The sequence below is a fragment of the Drosophila navojoa genome, chromosome 2 (assembly GCF_054131105.1).
Source record: "Drosophila navojoa isolate 15081-1374.11 chromosome 2, UAZ_NAV_1.0, whole genome shotgun sequence".
Taxonomy (NCBI): Eukaryota; Metazoa; Arthropoda; class Insecta; order Diptera; family Drosophilidae; genus Drosophila; species Drosophila navojoa.
In genome coordinates, this window is record NC_142890.1 from 30,397,342 (window position 1) to 30,414,443 (window position 17,102).

The window sequence follows — 17,102 nt, forward strand, 5'->3', positions numbered from 1 at the left end:
TATCTGAAATTAGTGCCGGGCAGAAGCAGGCCCTTGCAGCCACTGAATTAGCACACTTATTAGACTAACATAATCGACCATAAAACCGGCGGACTTATGCACATAATCTCCAGTTGCCCAACAGCCCGTGCATATCAAGTGGAATAGCTATGCTAAGTCCATTTCTGGACATAAACTTGATTTCTAACGGCTTACACAAAGAGGTGCCAGGATGAAGGCGTCAAAATGTTCTTTTATTTGAATTAATTTGTATACTTTATAAAGTATTACTTGTGGTGCTCTTCATTGCTGTTGAAATATTGAAATATATCTCTAGGCTCAATATATCAAACTATTGTTTATTTTCTTAATTTATTAATTTTTCATTTATTATTTTTTTATTGGTTGGTTTTTTTATTTATTTATTGGTTCTTTATGTGTCCTTTCTTCTAGTGTTTATATTGGCATTAACATAAGCAAATCTCTCAAAAAAAGTCTGTTTGCACTTAATGCAATATATAAGTTCAGCTGCATAAGATATACTTTAATACAAATTTCATTTCAATTTCAGTTTAAAGCATTAATCAATATCAATAAACTCTAGTTTAGTTTACTATTCACAAAAGAAAATCTTAGCCAATAAATTGATCAATCTAAATACACTTGTCTCAGGCTCAATAGAATTATAATAGTTAAATTATGGTAAATTAAAGACACATCAAACTGATATGCTGAATATAGCTAGTGAAGAGTTCTGCGTGTCTGTATTTCACGCTGTCAGCTTGTCATGTCATGTAAGTAAATATTAAATACGATATCGAGTGCGTTTCAAGAGATTTCACATTAATTTAATGCTGTGGAAATTGAGCAGTGATTTCTGCTCCCCTCTACCTGGCCCGATCCACTTCCAGCCGCTGCCATGCCATATCAATGCTTTCGTATCAGACTTCAAGGTTGTCAGAAGTTTACTTTGAAATTGGAACAACAGAAGCTCAAACTTTGTTCAGATGTAGTGGGGCAGATGGACTGGGAGGGTGGTAGGCGTGGCGGCGAAGTGGCGTGCGAGTGCGCTAAATTCAAAGGATAATTGAGACATGTAAACAATATCCTTAAGTGCACAGGCAGAGGGAATGGCGCACATCAAAGGTCGCCAGCTGGAAAGCAATTAACACGACTCGCAATAAGCAGGCAGCTAGCATGTAGGCGCAACATGAAAATATAAAATAAAAAAAAAGACTCACTCATAAAAGGATTGCAGCGCCAGCAGGAGCAGCAGCAGCAGCAGCAGGGGCAGTGCAGGTGGAGCCAGCGTCGTGGTGGTGGTGGCTCAGAAGTGCCTGGCACACACGCACGACAAAGCAGAATAATAAATTTCAATTCAGACCAGAGCAGAACGTCTCTGCCGCACGTTGACGTTGACTTCCACGTTGATAAGAAGCTGCCACAGCACCCATGCAGCCGTGCAGCCGTGCAGCCGCTCAGCCAGGCCGCCATGCATGCTGATGCTGCCCCACACGCTGCCACTCGGCTGGCCTAAAGTGTGTGACGCAGAAGGCACCATAAAAAATGCGAATGCACACAAATGCCAGTGGGGAAAAGCGTTACAAAGGCCAGCAGGAGGAGGCAGCGCCGCCCTCACACTAACTGCAAAAAGGAAATGCGCAACGCAGCCCAAAGGTGTCAAGCGGAAAATAAAGCATAATAGTCGTCGCTGTTATGCACTTTAGCTGGAGCGAACCCACGCTACAGCAGTGTAATGGCAAAACAGAAGCCTAGACAGCCGTCAGTCAGTCATTCAGTCAGTCATTCGTTCATTCAGTCGTCTGCTGCGACCTTTGGCTGTGCGTTGACTTACAGATGATGCATTTCTCAGCCGAAGATGCTGCGGCCTACGTAAAACTCATGCATGTGCATATGTAAGCATTCGCATGCAGCTGCTCCTCCTCCTCCTCCTGCTGCGAGTGCGGACAAACACAGCGCTGTTGGCAGAATAAAAACAAAAACCTACAGAAATTAAAATATCAAACGAAAAGTTGAAAATTAAAGGGGAAAGCCAAGTCAAGCTGGCTTATAAATTATGAAACTGTAGGCGTGCCGTCATCAAAGAACATTTTAAATTAGCCAAAGCCCAGACTCAAATATATGCTTAGGGTTTACATAATTGCCTCTGTACATACGCATGCATTGCATGCAAGTGAAATTACAGCACCAGCTCATAATTAATGGCCATCGATTTATATGCAATTCGTTCTCGAAATGGAATACAAAATCCTGTTACGAAACTCTACTTTTATTTTATGTTATTTTACGTAACAAATATTTTTCGAGTCTGCTTAGTAGCTCAAATGATGCATGCAAGTCCTTGTGGATCCCATTGCTTTTATTCTCGCTGTCTATTGATACATACTGACAAGCTGATAAGTTTTAGATGCTGAAATATATGCATATAGTAGTTGTAGTTGTCAAATCAAGCAACATTTTGATTTATATGCTAAAAATTCCCCTTATATCGATTATTTATTTATTTATTTTGTATTATTATTATTATTTATTATACTCTGACTTTTACAGTTTTATTTTAAGAAGCTTTTAAATTTCCTTAATAATTTTTATCAATAATAAGACAAATGTGAACGATATCATAAAATATGTGAATGAAATGATGCAGAATAAGCTCCAGTCTAGTAGATTAGAGTGCGAATGATTTATAAAATGGATCATGGAGGGTAACTGAAGGGTGCACCATCCTATCAGTGTATGTCCTACCATTTCCCCAATAAAACAATATAAATGTATAAACTGATTGTTTTACGTTGTGTTCTTAATTATAATAGTTGAATGCGTTTTTCAATTTCTTTTTTTGTTTTTAACGTCTGTCTTTCAGTTTGCATTTGGCATAATGTAAAAAATGCACAAGGCGTGGCCGCATTACGAAAGTGGAGCTGCAAATCGAAGCTGTGCATGTGCAACATCTTGTGGCATGTCCAATGCGAAGAGACGACAACTTGATGACGTCGACGCAAACAGCCGCAACTGCCAACTGATTTGAAGAAATGAACATGACATGCAACAACAACAACAACAAAAAGCAACAATAACAACACAAACAATAACGACAAAAGTAATTTGAATTTGTGCGAGCAACAGGAAACAAAACAAAGCAAAGTGACAGAGACAGAGACAAAGAGAGTTAGCGAGAGAGAGAGGGAGAGAAACAACGCAATGCAAATTGTGTGCATATTTTGCTTGTATCTGTCTGCCGCTGCGTGTGTGTGCGAGTGTTTGTTATAGCTGCCTGTGTCGGTGTGTGTGTGTCCGTGTAAATAAATGCTCTATAAAACGGGGCAACAGCAACAGCAACAAAAGCAACAGCAGGCGAAGCGGCAAAAAGTGCAGTTAAGCGTGGAAATTGCATTAAAAATTGAAAAAAGAAGATAGCAAACACAAAAAACTAAATAAAAACAGGGTATAAGAAAGAAAAGTGCAAAGAGAAAAAGAAAAGTCTTGCTGGCTAACGAGCGCTTAAAAGCACCAGACAGAGACAGCAATAGATAGCGCGACAGATAGAAAAAGATTAAGAGAGAGAGAGAGCGAGAGAGAGAGAGAGAGAGAGTGAAAAAATAAATCGCTTACTAAAATAGCAACAACAGAAAGAGTGTAAAAAGTTTTGATTGAAAATTTTCATTGTGCTTTCATTTAGCTGCGCTGCAATTGCAACACACACGCACACACACACACACACGCCAATAAACAACAAATACAACATTGCAGTTGCAGCACGAACAACAAGGACAACAATAGCTGTGCCGCCAATTTGTTTGCCCGAGACGCGCGATGCGGTGACTGTGTAAATTTCTGATTAAAAACGGCAACAGAGAAGAAAAAAAGAAAAAAGGAAAATGAAAAACAAAATCATAAACAAAAACTGCGCAAAGTAATAATAATAATAACAACAATAGGCTCGAGCATATATCGGTTGCATGCAACTCGTCGGCCATCCGACATCACATATACTTGCCACACTGTGCACTGTGCGAAAAGTGTCAATTGGAAGGCATCAGAAATTCAATTAAAACAAAACAGCAAGCCTTTTGGAAAACTTTTGAAATTGTTGATTCAATTGCTCGATTGTTGTTCACGTTCGATTCTGTGATGTGTGCTCGGGCTCGCGTGCGCGCTGTTTATTTTTTACTGTCCTCAGGCAACCACACGAGCAACCGACCTGTGCGAGCCAACTAAATTAGCCAAATATTTGCCGCATACAAGTTAGAGGTAGGCCGCGAGCACTAGGTGGCGCCACCCGAGCGCTTGAGCATAGCGTCTGCCGCGCAGTAAGAGTCAAGTGCGTGGCCTTCTACAGCCACTCGCAGGCAAGTGGCATTGTGTCATTCGACAAAGTAACGCATTGAGCGATAAGAGGCAACAACCCGCTCCACAAGCAGCGCACCACACAACACACACAAAATGAGCAGCCAGCAGGGGAGCAACGGCAACAATGGAAGGTGGAGCAGCGCCAGCCGGGGCGCCAGCAGAGCGCTGATAGCGCAACTATTGCTTCTTATCAGCATCACATCAGGCTTGCCGGGTAAGTGCCAAGCGAATAAAATGTTCGTCCTGTCCCTGTTTTCCGCCTTCTCGCTTCCCCAGGCGATACCCTACTTTTAAGATGGGCCAACAATGTTGTTTAGCATCTGTCCTAAGAGAAGGAATTCTTTAGATGACTTATTGTCTCTTACCCTATAAATGACAAATAATTTATACATATATAAATATATTACTCTTCCTAATAGCTACTTAATTAATTAATAATCTATAATGGGGAACTTGTGTCAAATTATGTAATATTCAACTCTCAAAATCTGAATATTTTTGTTAAGCTGTTTAGCTTATCAAAGATCACAGTAGATGATACAATGGAATATAGTACATGTATCGTTTTTAGAAATTTTTCAGATACTGTTTATTCAATATTTCTGATGGAAATCTGAAAGTTGTTGATGACTTGCATAAAATATGTATGTATATGAGTAATATGTAATTTATCTAAGGAGATAAAAATATATTAACATTTATATCATCATATATTACTATCTGTCTCTCACTTATGTAAGGGGTATCTCTTTCTCAATCACTTTCATGCTACTTCACTTCCGTGAGTTATTTTTTACCGGCTGACTTATCGTAGCTCAAAAATTAATGCAAATATTTAATGTGCTTCGTTTTTTTTATGGATTTGTCGTTGTCATGGTGCAGTTAGCTGTTGGCTGTTGGCCAGAGCTACTTGCTCTCTGCCACACTTCCTTTGCCATGCCTACGTCTGGGGCTGTCATCATCGACGTCGCCCGCCATCATAAAGATGACAGTGAGTCAGGAAACTGCTGAGAGTCGGTGCGCCTCCTCTTGACATGACTCATAAATGGCTTTCGATTAAGTTGTCACATTAGCATTAATCTCGACATAGCCCTCTCTACCTCTCTTTACCCCTCACACTCGGTCTCCCTACCTCCAGCCATATCAGTGGCAGGCTCAGGCCATTGAAGTTCAATCAAGTTGTCTGGGCTGTCTGGTGTGCGGGAAGCGTGTTAATGAGCCGTGAGCCCTCACGAGTTGCTTTCGATTATGACGTTTACGAGTTCTTCGGCCGGCTTCCCAGCAAGTGCGGCCGTAGTCAGAGTCCTGCATTTGCATGCTTGAGGTGCACTAGGAGGCTGGCTGCGAACTAGGTCAAGTCGCGACCGGGCAAATGGCATGCGCGCATCATACCACGATAGGTTCGATACGGCACTGTAATTAGTTGGTTAACCTCGTTGATGGTCCATTAGAAAGCGTTGCATAATTGAAAATTAATTACGCAGCGCGCGCACCTGAAGCCAGTTACCTGCTCACGCAAAAATTGCCGATTTTGCTGAAGTGCATTGTACATTTTCCATAAGCAAACGGCGAGCTTTAAAGTGAAAATCTCTGCGACTTAGGGAAAAATGAGTAATGCACTTAGAGCTGTTTAATTAGTTTGAACTTGAGCTTAAAACATTAATCAACTGGGCCGTGGGCTACAATCAATTATGGCCAAGTTCGCCAGTTCGCTGTGCGTATACGTAATGCGTATTACGTATACGACAGCCACGCCTAAATTTAATGGCATCGGCAGTTCGCTCAACATTTCTGAGCTTGAATGATTTGAAGACATGTTCACGTTTCCTGCCGAAGCGAAAACAACTCGAGCCCCAGCCAGCGGCTTTTGTAAACATTTGATTGTTGGGCAACAACAATAACCAACGAATCGAAACAAAACAGTTAAATAACATTTCGATATGCCGATAAATGGGAATGCGTATAATGTATAAAAAAAAGCCCAAATCAACAGCTGCTCTGCCCTGCTGCTGCTGCTTTTTGCCAGTGGCTCGCACGGTTTTCATTTAAATTATTTATATGCTTGTTTAATTTACAGAGAGAAGAAAAAAAGTACATTGTTGCTATGTTTTGTCAAATATTTTGCCGATATTATATGGATATGACTTCCGTATCGCTATATAATCAATATTTGCCATTTCTTGCATGCCAATAAATTGCCATGAAATTAATTAAAAAGGCATTTCAATGCAAAAACTTTGCTCATGCAAATGGAATTTTTCAATCGAAATTTGCTTGTTTGTGTGCGTGCGAAGAATTTGTTGGCCTTCCACAAATTCAAAGGGGACATATTTTAGAGCTAGCATTTAACAAATATATTCGATGTATTTCATTTTTATCTCCGATGAACTCCATTCGAGTTACTATTTCAAATGAAAGAATTTCATTGTTCGTTTCACAAAAGGTAGTTAAAAAGAAATTAAAACTCGTATCCCCAAAAAGAAAACATCTTCGCTGAGCCATGGAGCGCCATAAGCAGAAATCTTTACAAATCGTAGAGCACATAAATAAAACATTCGATTTTTATTGTTAACGCCAATAACAACACACAGCGAGCATGCGGAGAGGCGCGAGAGGAAAGTTTTGTGTTCCATTTGTCGTTTTACGGCTGTGCCAAAAATTGGGCTTAATAAAAACTCGAACGTTTCATAAAATTTATTATGTATGCAACACAATGGCAATAACAACAATCGATGCGGGGCCAAAAGTTAAGATCAGGCCAAGCCTGGCAAAGCGTCAAAACTTACACAGCATACGAAATGACGGCCGGCTCCTGCGAAAATCAAAGCCCTGAGAACAAGGAAATGAACAACTTTATATGCAGGATAATGGTCAGGCTCATTATTAAGGCTCGTATCCTGCGTATATCTGCCATGCGTGTCTGCATCTCTGTTGGTGTTTTCGTTACTCTATACTAAGCAGTGGCCCCATTTGCCTGACCGAATGTTTATTACGGCACACCAACTCCCAAGTTAAGGTCAAGTGTTACTCAACCTTTAAGCGTACTCTAGGCGCACTTTAAACACAAACTTTTTTATTTGAATAAAGAAAGTTGTTGGTAATGTGATGCAGTCCTTAATCGATGAAAAGATTCCTTAATAACAAATAAATTCAACATAATATATAAATCTAAAAAGTAAAAAGAGTAAAACTCATGCGTAAAAATATGCATATCTCACAATGAAAAATTAAAAAACCATTTATATTAAAACTAACACATCTTCAACTTCAATTTGAAGTTCAGTTTGTATAAAGAATATAAGAACTTGTTGACTTAAATTCATATTTTCAAAACAATTAAAACTAATACAAAAATTTTACTATTTAAAATAAATATTTAAAATAATAAATACTGATATTATTTTAATACTATTATAATTATTAACATTTGCAAATATTTCAATAACATAATTATGATATTTTAATTTAATTATCAATTTTAAAGAAAGTACAGATATATTTTAATGCAATAAAAATATACATATAATGACGAACTTGAAGTAACTTTTAGTTGACTATTGTGTTAACTTAGTTGATTATATTTACATATAGTTTTTAATATTTATATTAAATCTATTATTAATTTTATAACAACACTCCAGCTAATTATAATGATTAAAGGTATATTCAGAGTATCTTACTAGTCAAGCTCTAACATATTTTGAGTATTCCTCTTAGTTTGAGTATGGTTGTATTCGGATGTAATTGATGCCGTTTAAAATTCCATATTTTTTGCTTACACATATCTAGGATTAAATCCTTTGCCAGACTTTCGAGCTACCGAAATAAAAAGTTCGCTATCGGAGCTACTATTTGGGATTGCAGTTGATAAAAGCTTTTGCCTAATGGCTGGCAGCCGACAAACAGACTGAATGACAGAGCAACGCAAAAAAAGAGAGAGGGAGTGATAGAGAGTGAGAGGGAGTCATACGCAAATGGACCAACGGGAAGGCAAACTTGAGTATTAAAAGTCAAATTTATGTAAATCATTATGTAAACTGTGTGGGCGATATGCAAATACCAAAATGAAAATGAAAAAAAAAAAGAAAAAATGTTAGGCTATGGGTGAGTTACAGTCCAAACGTAGAGTCAGCATGACTTTTCAATTTCGAATGTATTTAATGGGCTTTTATGGCGTCGAAGGGTCGCGTTGCAGTTGCCATCAGAAAGCCCGCATCTGTGCACCTAACATGTGCGTGTGTGTGTGTGTGTGTTCGTGTGCGTGCTGTCAATGAGAATTCTGGCAGAGGTGCGAGCGAGTGTTATTGCAGCGCCGCTTTAAGAGTTGAATTGTGCGCCGGGATTAAAACGCTTGACCTTTTTGGGTGCGCAACAGTTGCCCACGGCAACTTTGAATTACTCGTTAAATAATTATAAGCCAGCAGCATAATCGATGAAAAACGCGGACAATTGATGCAACAACATCGCACTCCGAGGCAATCAGTTGCCTCTCGTGCATCAATTAAGCTCAGCGTCACATGCATCGCAAAACGAGGATTCGATATTCAGTAGAAAGTTACTAATCAATCCTTATAATGCTGCTCAGTTGAATGACTGATATAGATGTTGAAGGTTAATATCCCCTGAAAAAAAAACCCTCCAATTCGAATAAAATACATTTTATTATACATATTAAAATATGAATCATATTAAAATATGGATGAAAAGTTCCGCGATCATCATTTTATAATATGCGTTTTTTTATAATCTGATTAGGTGTGGATGCTTCACTAAGTACAAAAAAATAATAAATCAAATAAAATGGATTAAAATGGAGACTATCCATTTGTGTCCATGAGTCTAAACAATTTTTATGTTCTTAAGGAATAGACATATATAAAATTAATTGTGCGGCATTTGGTTATGATCGTAGAAACTACATTTAGCAGTAGTTTCAACAGTATAATTCTATATGAACAGGTGAACTATATACACACATTCTGATATTACTGCCTTTTTCACGTTAACGGAATGTGCATACCCTGTTTAACCAGTTTCCATGGGTGCGAGGAAAGCAAAAGAAAAGAGCACTGCCAAATGGGTTGTCGCCGCTGTGAAATATGAAAAATTGTCGTTGGTGTATGAAATGGGGCCACAGGATATGGCAACAAGAGCTGTTTGTTTGGGGCGAGGGTGTTGTTCGTAATGAAAATGTTGCTCATATGTAAATACCAGATGCGAGTGCTTCTGTGTGTGTGTGTGGGTTTGTGTGTGTTTGCATATTTGTGTGCAGATCAACAGGGACTTGAACGAGCGTGCGTGTATGTGTGTGTGTGCGCGTCTGATTGCGTTGGGCCTTACGGGCGACGATATGCGGCATGCGCCTAATTAAATTAGAAATTAGAAAACGGAAAACGGAAATTTGTGCACGAAATCTGACGGAGAAGGGGACGCAGGAAGTGGTGGCGTAATATAAGAGATGTTTACGATGTATACGAGGGACGACGTTCGATGTTTGTTGATTTCAAGGACTCGGGGAAGCAGGTGGACTCAATTGTGTTTTTCGCATTGATTAACTTTCCCCAGCTGCCAGCACAGACAAAAGCATACTTTTTACTAACAGAATTATGCAAAATTCCAGCAAGAGATGCAGCGCCTGCTCCCAAGCGAGGCGAACGTAAACAAAGTCGGGCAAATATGTGCACACATTCCCACAAACTGCTCTGGAGAATGTGTGAGTGTGTTGCAAGTACTTTTCTAATGCAAAATAAGCAAGGCAAAGAAACATCTAAAACCAGTTGCAACATCCTGCTGAGAACAAGAGTTGCGATTGCAGCAGCAGCAGCAGCAGCAGGAGTTGTTGCAGTTGTAGCAGCTCCTGGACGCATTTGCTCGCTTTTTAGCAGAATTCGCAGAGATTAGGGACTTTTGCCAGTCATAGCGGGTCGCAGAGAGCCGAGCTGAGTGACCTCTCGGATAGTGACTGCCCGGTTTTTGTAATACCCTGTATCAGGAGCCCGATGTGAGTAATCCGATCTAATCCTTAGCTAACGCTCAAACACACTCTATGCACATTTGGCTATATAAAGCCGTCTAATTGTTCCTCGCTGCTTTATAACTGCATCTCTATAAATGAAGGTTCTGAGATAGTTCATGGATTAAAGATTCACAGCAATGCATTTTATGTCGACAATTGGGAGATTGCTGAGGGTATGTGGAAAGTGCTTCAGTTGCGAGTAGAGGACTCGTACTTGTTCTTGTTTTTTATTGCTCTCCATCTTCCTCTCTCTCTCTCTCTCGCCCGATCTCTCGGTGCCTGCCTCGAGCGGCATTTGCTGCGGGCCGTGGCCTTGTTGTGGTTTACTGAAAGTCTTTGCTTGCAAAAACACATTCATTATGCATGCATTTTAAATTGTAAATTTCACTGCTCGTCACAGCACGGTCCTCTCTCTCTCTCTCTCTCTCTCTTTCCCACACTCTCTCACTCTCTTTCCCACCTCTCTCGCACTTGGCGACAAGTTTAAGGCGAGCCAATGCGGATTTGCTGCCAGCTGCGGGCCATGGCTAAGACCTGCTGATGTGCCTGATGAGCTTTGCCATATTGTTTGAATTTTTATGGACCCAACAGCAGCCCAGCCCTTCCCTGGGCAGCCCAGCCAGCTCGGCCAGCCCAGCCCAGTAGGCATTGAGCGGCTTTTCGGAATTTTGTGTTATTATCCTTGGAACTAAGAGCCTTTGTGCATTGCCTTGGCATCCGCTCGCCCCGTCCCTCTTTGACTCCTGTCATGGCCAAATAATAAATTTAATTGCCTGGCAATTGTTCAGCTCTGTCAGCATTCACTTCTTCCGAGACGAATTCAGCTGCAAGAGTTGAAATAAATCTGAAAGCCAGAAAGTGCGACTAATTTATAGCACTCTCGTATATACAATTGAAGACGTTAGAAAAACATTGCCCGGAGTTGCCAAGGCGAGTTAGTTTTCCATTTCCAATTTAAGTAATTTTGTTTCCTCAGAAATCAAAACCCGAACCGAGCTATATTTGTTGCTTTATCTTTACTTTAAAATCGAATTAGAAATTTATTGAAATTAAATTCGAGGAAAAAATTCTAAATTGAAAATTCCCGTTAGATCAAAAGTAAGACTGTTCCAGGAATCTGAAATTATGCACAAATGAATGACTGCCGAAATAAAGCTTTTGAATAAATGTTGGCACAGAGCTCCTGGCACACAGTAATTAAGTAAATTTATATCGGATAGCAACAATGTGAATAATTGAAATTCGGGATATTTAACAACAATAGTAAAAGCTGCAATTTATTATTATGTAATAAATATTGTAATAGGCCAATAGGAAGTATAAGGAATAATAGCCAAGATGCTCAACTAGAATTGTCTTAAGAGAAGAAAGGTATTGATTTATATCAATATGTAAATTAATAAATGTAAATGTAAATGTAAATGTAAATGTAATGTAATTACAAAATATTTGTATTCATCATATGTATATTCACGGTAAATCTGAAGCTTCTAGGTCTAATAAAAAACAAAATCCATTTTTCGATTATTCTCGATAATAAATTTATCGGATGATTTATAAAAAAAAAAATAAGATAAACTCGTACTGCGTATAGTATACACGAGTATGCATGCCAAATTTCAGCTCTCTAGCTTTTGTATCTTGTGAGATCGACATATATATATATATATATATATATATATATATATATATATATATATATATATATATATATATATATATATATATATATATAGCACCAGTTCAAGAAGAAGAATATATATATATATATATATATATATATATATATATATATATATATATATATATATAACATGTTGACATTCTGTAACGAGGGTGCCACACTGAAAATTTATATATATAAACTTTTATTTATGTAAGAAAAAAAAAAAACAAAAATAATAATAGAAAATGAAAACACTTTATGTGACATGAATATAAATATTGTTTTCAAGTCATTAATTTATATTGTTTTAAAAACAGTCGTAAATTCTACATTTGGGCTGTGAGCTCGACTTTTCTGCGTGCTCTCTATACGATATATGGGTCATTTGATCAGAAATGGTACCCATACCATATATGGAATGGCACACATAACTCTCCGTTTATCTCCATTTTATTTTATTGCGTATACACGCTGTTTCTTTTCGGATATGTATTCACTTGCTTATGTATGTATCCGCTTCTGCTTCTATATCTATTCGCTCGGGTTATTCAGGTGTCCTTCTAAAAGGTCAATTTCAATAATAATGCTGAATAGTATTTCAGCACAAGGTTGATTTTTAAGACTTCTTAATTTAGTTAGTAGCTCTGCTAGGTGCTGCGCTTGCCAAACGTATGCTGCCGGCATTTCGCTGATTGGCCAAACTACTAACAACCATTGAGGGTTTTTCTCTTGTCAATTTGCGGCCACTTGAGTTGGCCAAGAAACTTCAAGGCGCTCAACTGTATTATTAAAAGCGGCAAGTTAATTGAATATCTCCCTTTAAATTGCCTGGACAACAGCAGCAGTAACATAGCTGGAGTGATAGGGGGGAGGCAGGAGCAACAGACACTCACTTACTGCAAAAGTTTTTTTGTCTGTGGCATAGATCACAAACGCAAAAGGGTTTATATCACTAAACTGTCGTTGCCCTCATTGCGCCCCGCCGCTCTGCTCGGCTCCTTTAACGATGATCGAGATAATGGCTATTCAGGCAAATAGGCAGACCTATTGCCAGGGCCATGTAGTCATTGTTGCCAAGTGCCAACAAAGTCAAGCAAACAAAAACCCATCGACGTTTGTTTGCCATGTGCACCTAAACACACACACTCACTCACTCACAACGCCCACCCATAAGCCACACCCTTTTCCCTTTTCGCTCGACTTTTTTCACTCGTCCTCTTAACAAATCCGTTTGGGTCAGAAACTTTTGAAATTCCTAATCCCCATGCATGCGAGGCAACATCTATCTGAGCAGCTTTAAGCGCTCAGTTACGATAGGGATGCCAAGGCGGGTGGGTGGTTGGTGGCGTGGTGGTTTACTAGATACACTGTAGAGGCTTATGAATGTGGCACGGGCTACGAGTCGAGTACGCTCGGTCGGCTGCCTCGCATCATATACCTAATCTTGCTCATGCCCCTCTGCCGGGCATTAAAAATATGCCACAAGGTGTGTCGCCCAAGTTGAGAGTCATTGGGGCAAATTAAAGCCTCTATAGATACAGTAACCCAATATAGGCTCATAAATTGGTAACAATTTATATATAGTAGTATATAATATATTGTTACCAATTTACTATTGCACATTACTAGTACTATTACAGCTAATACTACAACTGTTATTACAACTACAATTACAACTACTGCTTCTCCAAGTACTACTACTACTACTGCTGTTACAGCTACTATGACTACTAACACTGCTATTACAGCTACTATTACTACTACTACTATTATTACTGCTACTATTGCTACTGCCACTACTTGCTTTTACTACTACTGTTACTGCTACTTCCACTACTATTGCTACTACTTTTACTACTACTGTTACTGCTACTTCCACTACTACTGCTACTACTACTACTACTTTTGCTACTAGTAGTAGTAATGGAAGTTACTGCGACTACTACTACAATTTAATTTATTTTTGGCAATACTTTGCTTTCTTAAGCTTAACCTGATCAATTATTTGCGAAAGTCTTCACTTGTCTTAATTATCAACATAAAATTTGTGAGTGTATTCAGACTTCGTCTGTCGAAACATAAGAGATTTGGTTCTTCTAACGGTTAATCTTGATGTGCTCGGTTGACTTTGAGGGGTTCGTCATAACCGAGTTTGCCATGTGAAACATTTAAGTTGATACTAAAGGACCGCACTCAATCTGGCAAATGCTGGCTAATTTGACTTACAAAGAAAATTCTATTAATAACAAATTTGTCCTGCTCCCAGCCGCCCATGGCTGACCTTTGACAGTAAGCCCTCAAAGAGAATATCTTCGCGAATCATCTGAGGCAGGATGCACACATTTGCAGGTCAGAATGGGAAGGTCTGCCCAGCTCCTGCTATTCGAGATTTTCTATGGTGAAGGTGCATCGCCGTTAAGTGAAGTTTCATGTTGTTGGCTGTTGTTTGGAGTTGTTTGATGCTGATGCGCGACTGATTCAAAGTTCCAAGGTTTTTTTTTTTATGTCGCGACAGGCAAAAATGGCAAAAGTTTCAGCAGAGTCGCTTCGGCCCCTGCCGCCAGTCAGGGCCACCTCCAGAAATGCCAAAGTTTTGGCCACAGTTTCGTAATTGAAAAAGATTTACTTGTCTTGGCCCTAAATGAGGCCAGCTCATTTGCATAGAAACAAGTGTCTGCGCTTTAAGAAATCAGTTTGAGGATTTTAAAAGCCATTTCAGCCAAAACCGGCTCAAATCGTTTGTTCATTGGATGGGCCAGCCACATGAAAGAGCGGCCTAGAACTTGATAATTGAAACGAACAATCGTTATATTCCGAAATACATAGAACACACCACATTGGCTTTTGTATTGGAGTTTGGCCGAGCTGGGGCTGGGGTTGGGGTTGGGGTTGGGGTTGGGGTTGGGGGAGCAGATACTAAAAATTAACGACGCCGTTTCACTTTGACCAAAGTTTGCGTTGTGGCCGGCAGCAGCAGCGCAGATAAAGTCAAAACAACATACTGGCTACACGCGCGTATTGTTGCGGCCAGAGCTGGACAAAATCGATAAAGCGGCCAGGCACCACAGAGTCACGTCACGCCCGAGCATATAAATCACAAAATCTTGCAGGAGCGGACAGCTCCTGGCCAAGTCAGCGACCGTAGGAGGTGAGGCCTTGACCACCAGCAGGGGCAGAAAACCGCAGAGAGCATCAATATATTGGTCGTATTGCTGCGTGCGTTCATGTATCTGTGTGTGTGTGTGCGTGTGTGTGTGTGTGTGTGTGTGTATCGGAGGCAGCGTCAAGTTATCAAATGATTTATTTACAAGCCCGCTAGGCAAACAAACAAGCCGCACTGGTCAATGATGGCAAGCGGGGCTACGACAATTTGCAGCAGCGACAATCGCTTGTAACAGAGAGAAGCACTGGGAGAAAAAGAGAATACGAAAAAGATAAAGGGAGAGAGAGAGAGAGAGAGGTGTGAGGAGCCTGGCGACATGTACAACTTCAAAATTGTTGAACCCACGAACCTCTCGAGGCACAGGTCTAACCGAGACACATTTGCAGAAGCGACAATGACAAGTAAGACAAGAACAAGACTTATAGCCAAAGGACGTTCACTTAGTCCCAGGAGCGGGCCGGCCCACAAATGGCCAAGCCTCGGCTTTGGCCGAAGGCTTTAAACACACTTTCGCCTACAAATCGAACGTGCTTAGTAACGCTGTCAATAAAGGACAGCCGACTCGAAGTCTATTTGATATTGATATCATTGCAACAGAAACATCTGCTACTGCTGCTGCTGCCAGCTTCAAATATTTATGAAATGAAATTTAATCATTTTAAAAGCCTATTCAAAATTGACACAGCACAAACACGATTGTTGCTCGGGCCGAAGTGGACCATATGTCCACAGCTGACTTCTGTCATGACACGGAATGCTTTCATAGATTTATGAACACAAGGACCTCAAGCTTAACTCCCGCCTTTCAGCCAGGCGAAGCTTTCAGCACTTGATGCCAAAGTCAGTGCATAAAAGTATGCTATGATTTTTATTAACTGTAAACAAAAAAGACAAAGCAAAGACAAAAGCTGCTGCTTGACAATGCCAGACTATTGGTTGCTGTGTAGATCCACTGTAAACATATAGTTAGGGTTGCCAGGGGGGTCTGTCGATCATATACTGTCCTGTATTTACTGTCGGGTGATTTTTCCAAATAATGCTCTTTTTAAAATGCATGGGAAATCTTAATTTCTCTATATATATCAGATTTAATTTGTTGTTCTCTTCTATTTATTGGCATTAAATTAAACAGAGCTCAATTCAAGAAGACAATATAAATGGATATATCTTTTGAGTTTATTTTCCTGTTTTTCATATATTTTCATTAATTCTCATTATCTAACAAAATACATTCTATCGCATTTAAATAATTAATAATAATTTTAATAATTAAATAGCCCTGCCAAAATGTACTATAAATTAGTATATTATGAATAAATATGTATGTTTTGTTTAATGCATTATATATGTAATGAGAGGATATGTATATTGAAAGTACACATCAGAGCTCGGGGCTTTCTATCTTGATGACGTGATGAATTAATTGTATGACATTTTTTTTTATCACTAATATCGAATTCAGTTAATTTAACAATAAAAATAAAAAAAAATAAAAAAAAAATAATATATTTGAAAATTCCAAATCAAATAAGTAAATAGACACACCATAGATAGACATAAGTGAATAAATAATTTAATACTATTATGAATCCACCATGTACCCTCATTCAGATACATGATACAACAGAGGGTATAGAGAGAAACAACTGCTGCTCGTTTATGAATACAAATTGAACTCTTTAGAAGTTGGCTCAGCTTCTTCGCCAGTTACCTGACGCACCACATTAATTCATTTAGCTGCCGAGCCACTGTGGCCTCAAGAGCGTCAAATTGAAAAAGTAATTCAAAGCTCGACAACGTTTTAAGCCACAAGCAACCGCGTGCCCCAGCCGCAGCTGCTTTAGCCGGGCCGCATCCTGGCCAGCGCCAGTTGCCACCCACAAGGTGGTTGCCAGTGGTATTTGGTG

The 17,102-nt window shown here is 39.4% G+C and overlaps 1 protein-coding gene across 2 annotated transcripts in view; it reads left to right on the plus strand.

The window, feature by feature from the left end:
* The first annotated feature begins 3,563 nt into the window (after positions 1-3,563).
* Positions 3,564-17,102, plus strand: part of LOC108658492 (uncharacterized) — a 94,538-nt gene continuing 80,999 nt past the window's right edge. For both annotated transcript variants that reach the window (XM_089265726.1, XM_089265727.1), the window contains exon 1: positions 3,564-4,564. In XM_089265726.1, the coding sequence (XP_089121852.1) occupies positions 4,444-4,564 (121 nt within the window). In that variant the 5' untranslated portion in view covers positions 3,564-4,443. The remainder of the gene's footprint in view (positions 4,565-17,102) is intronic.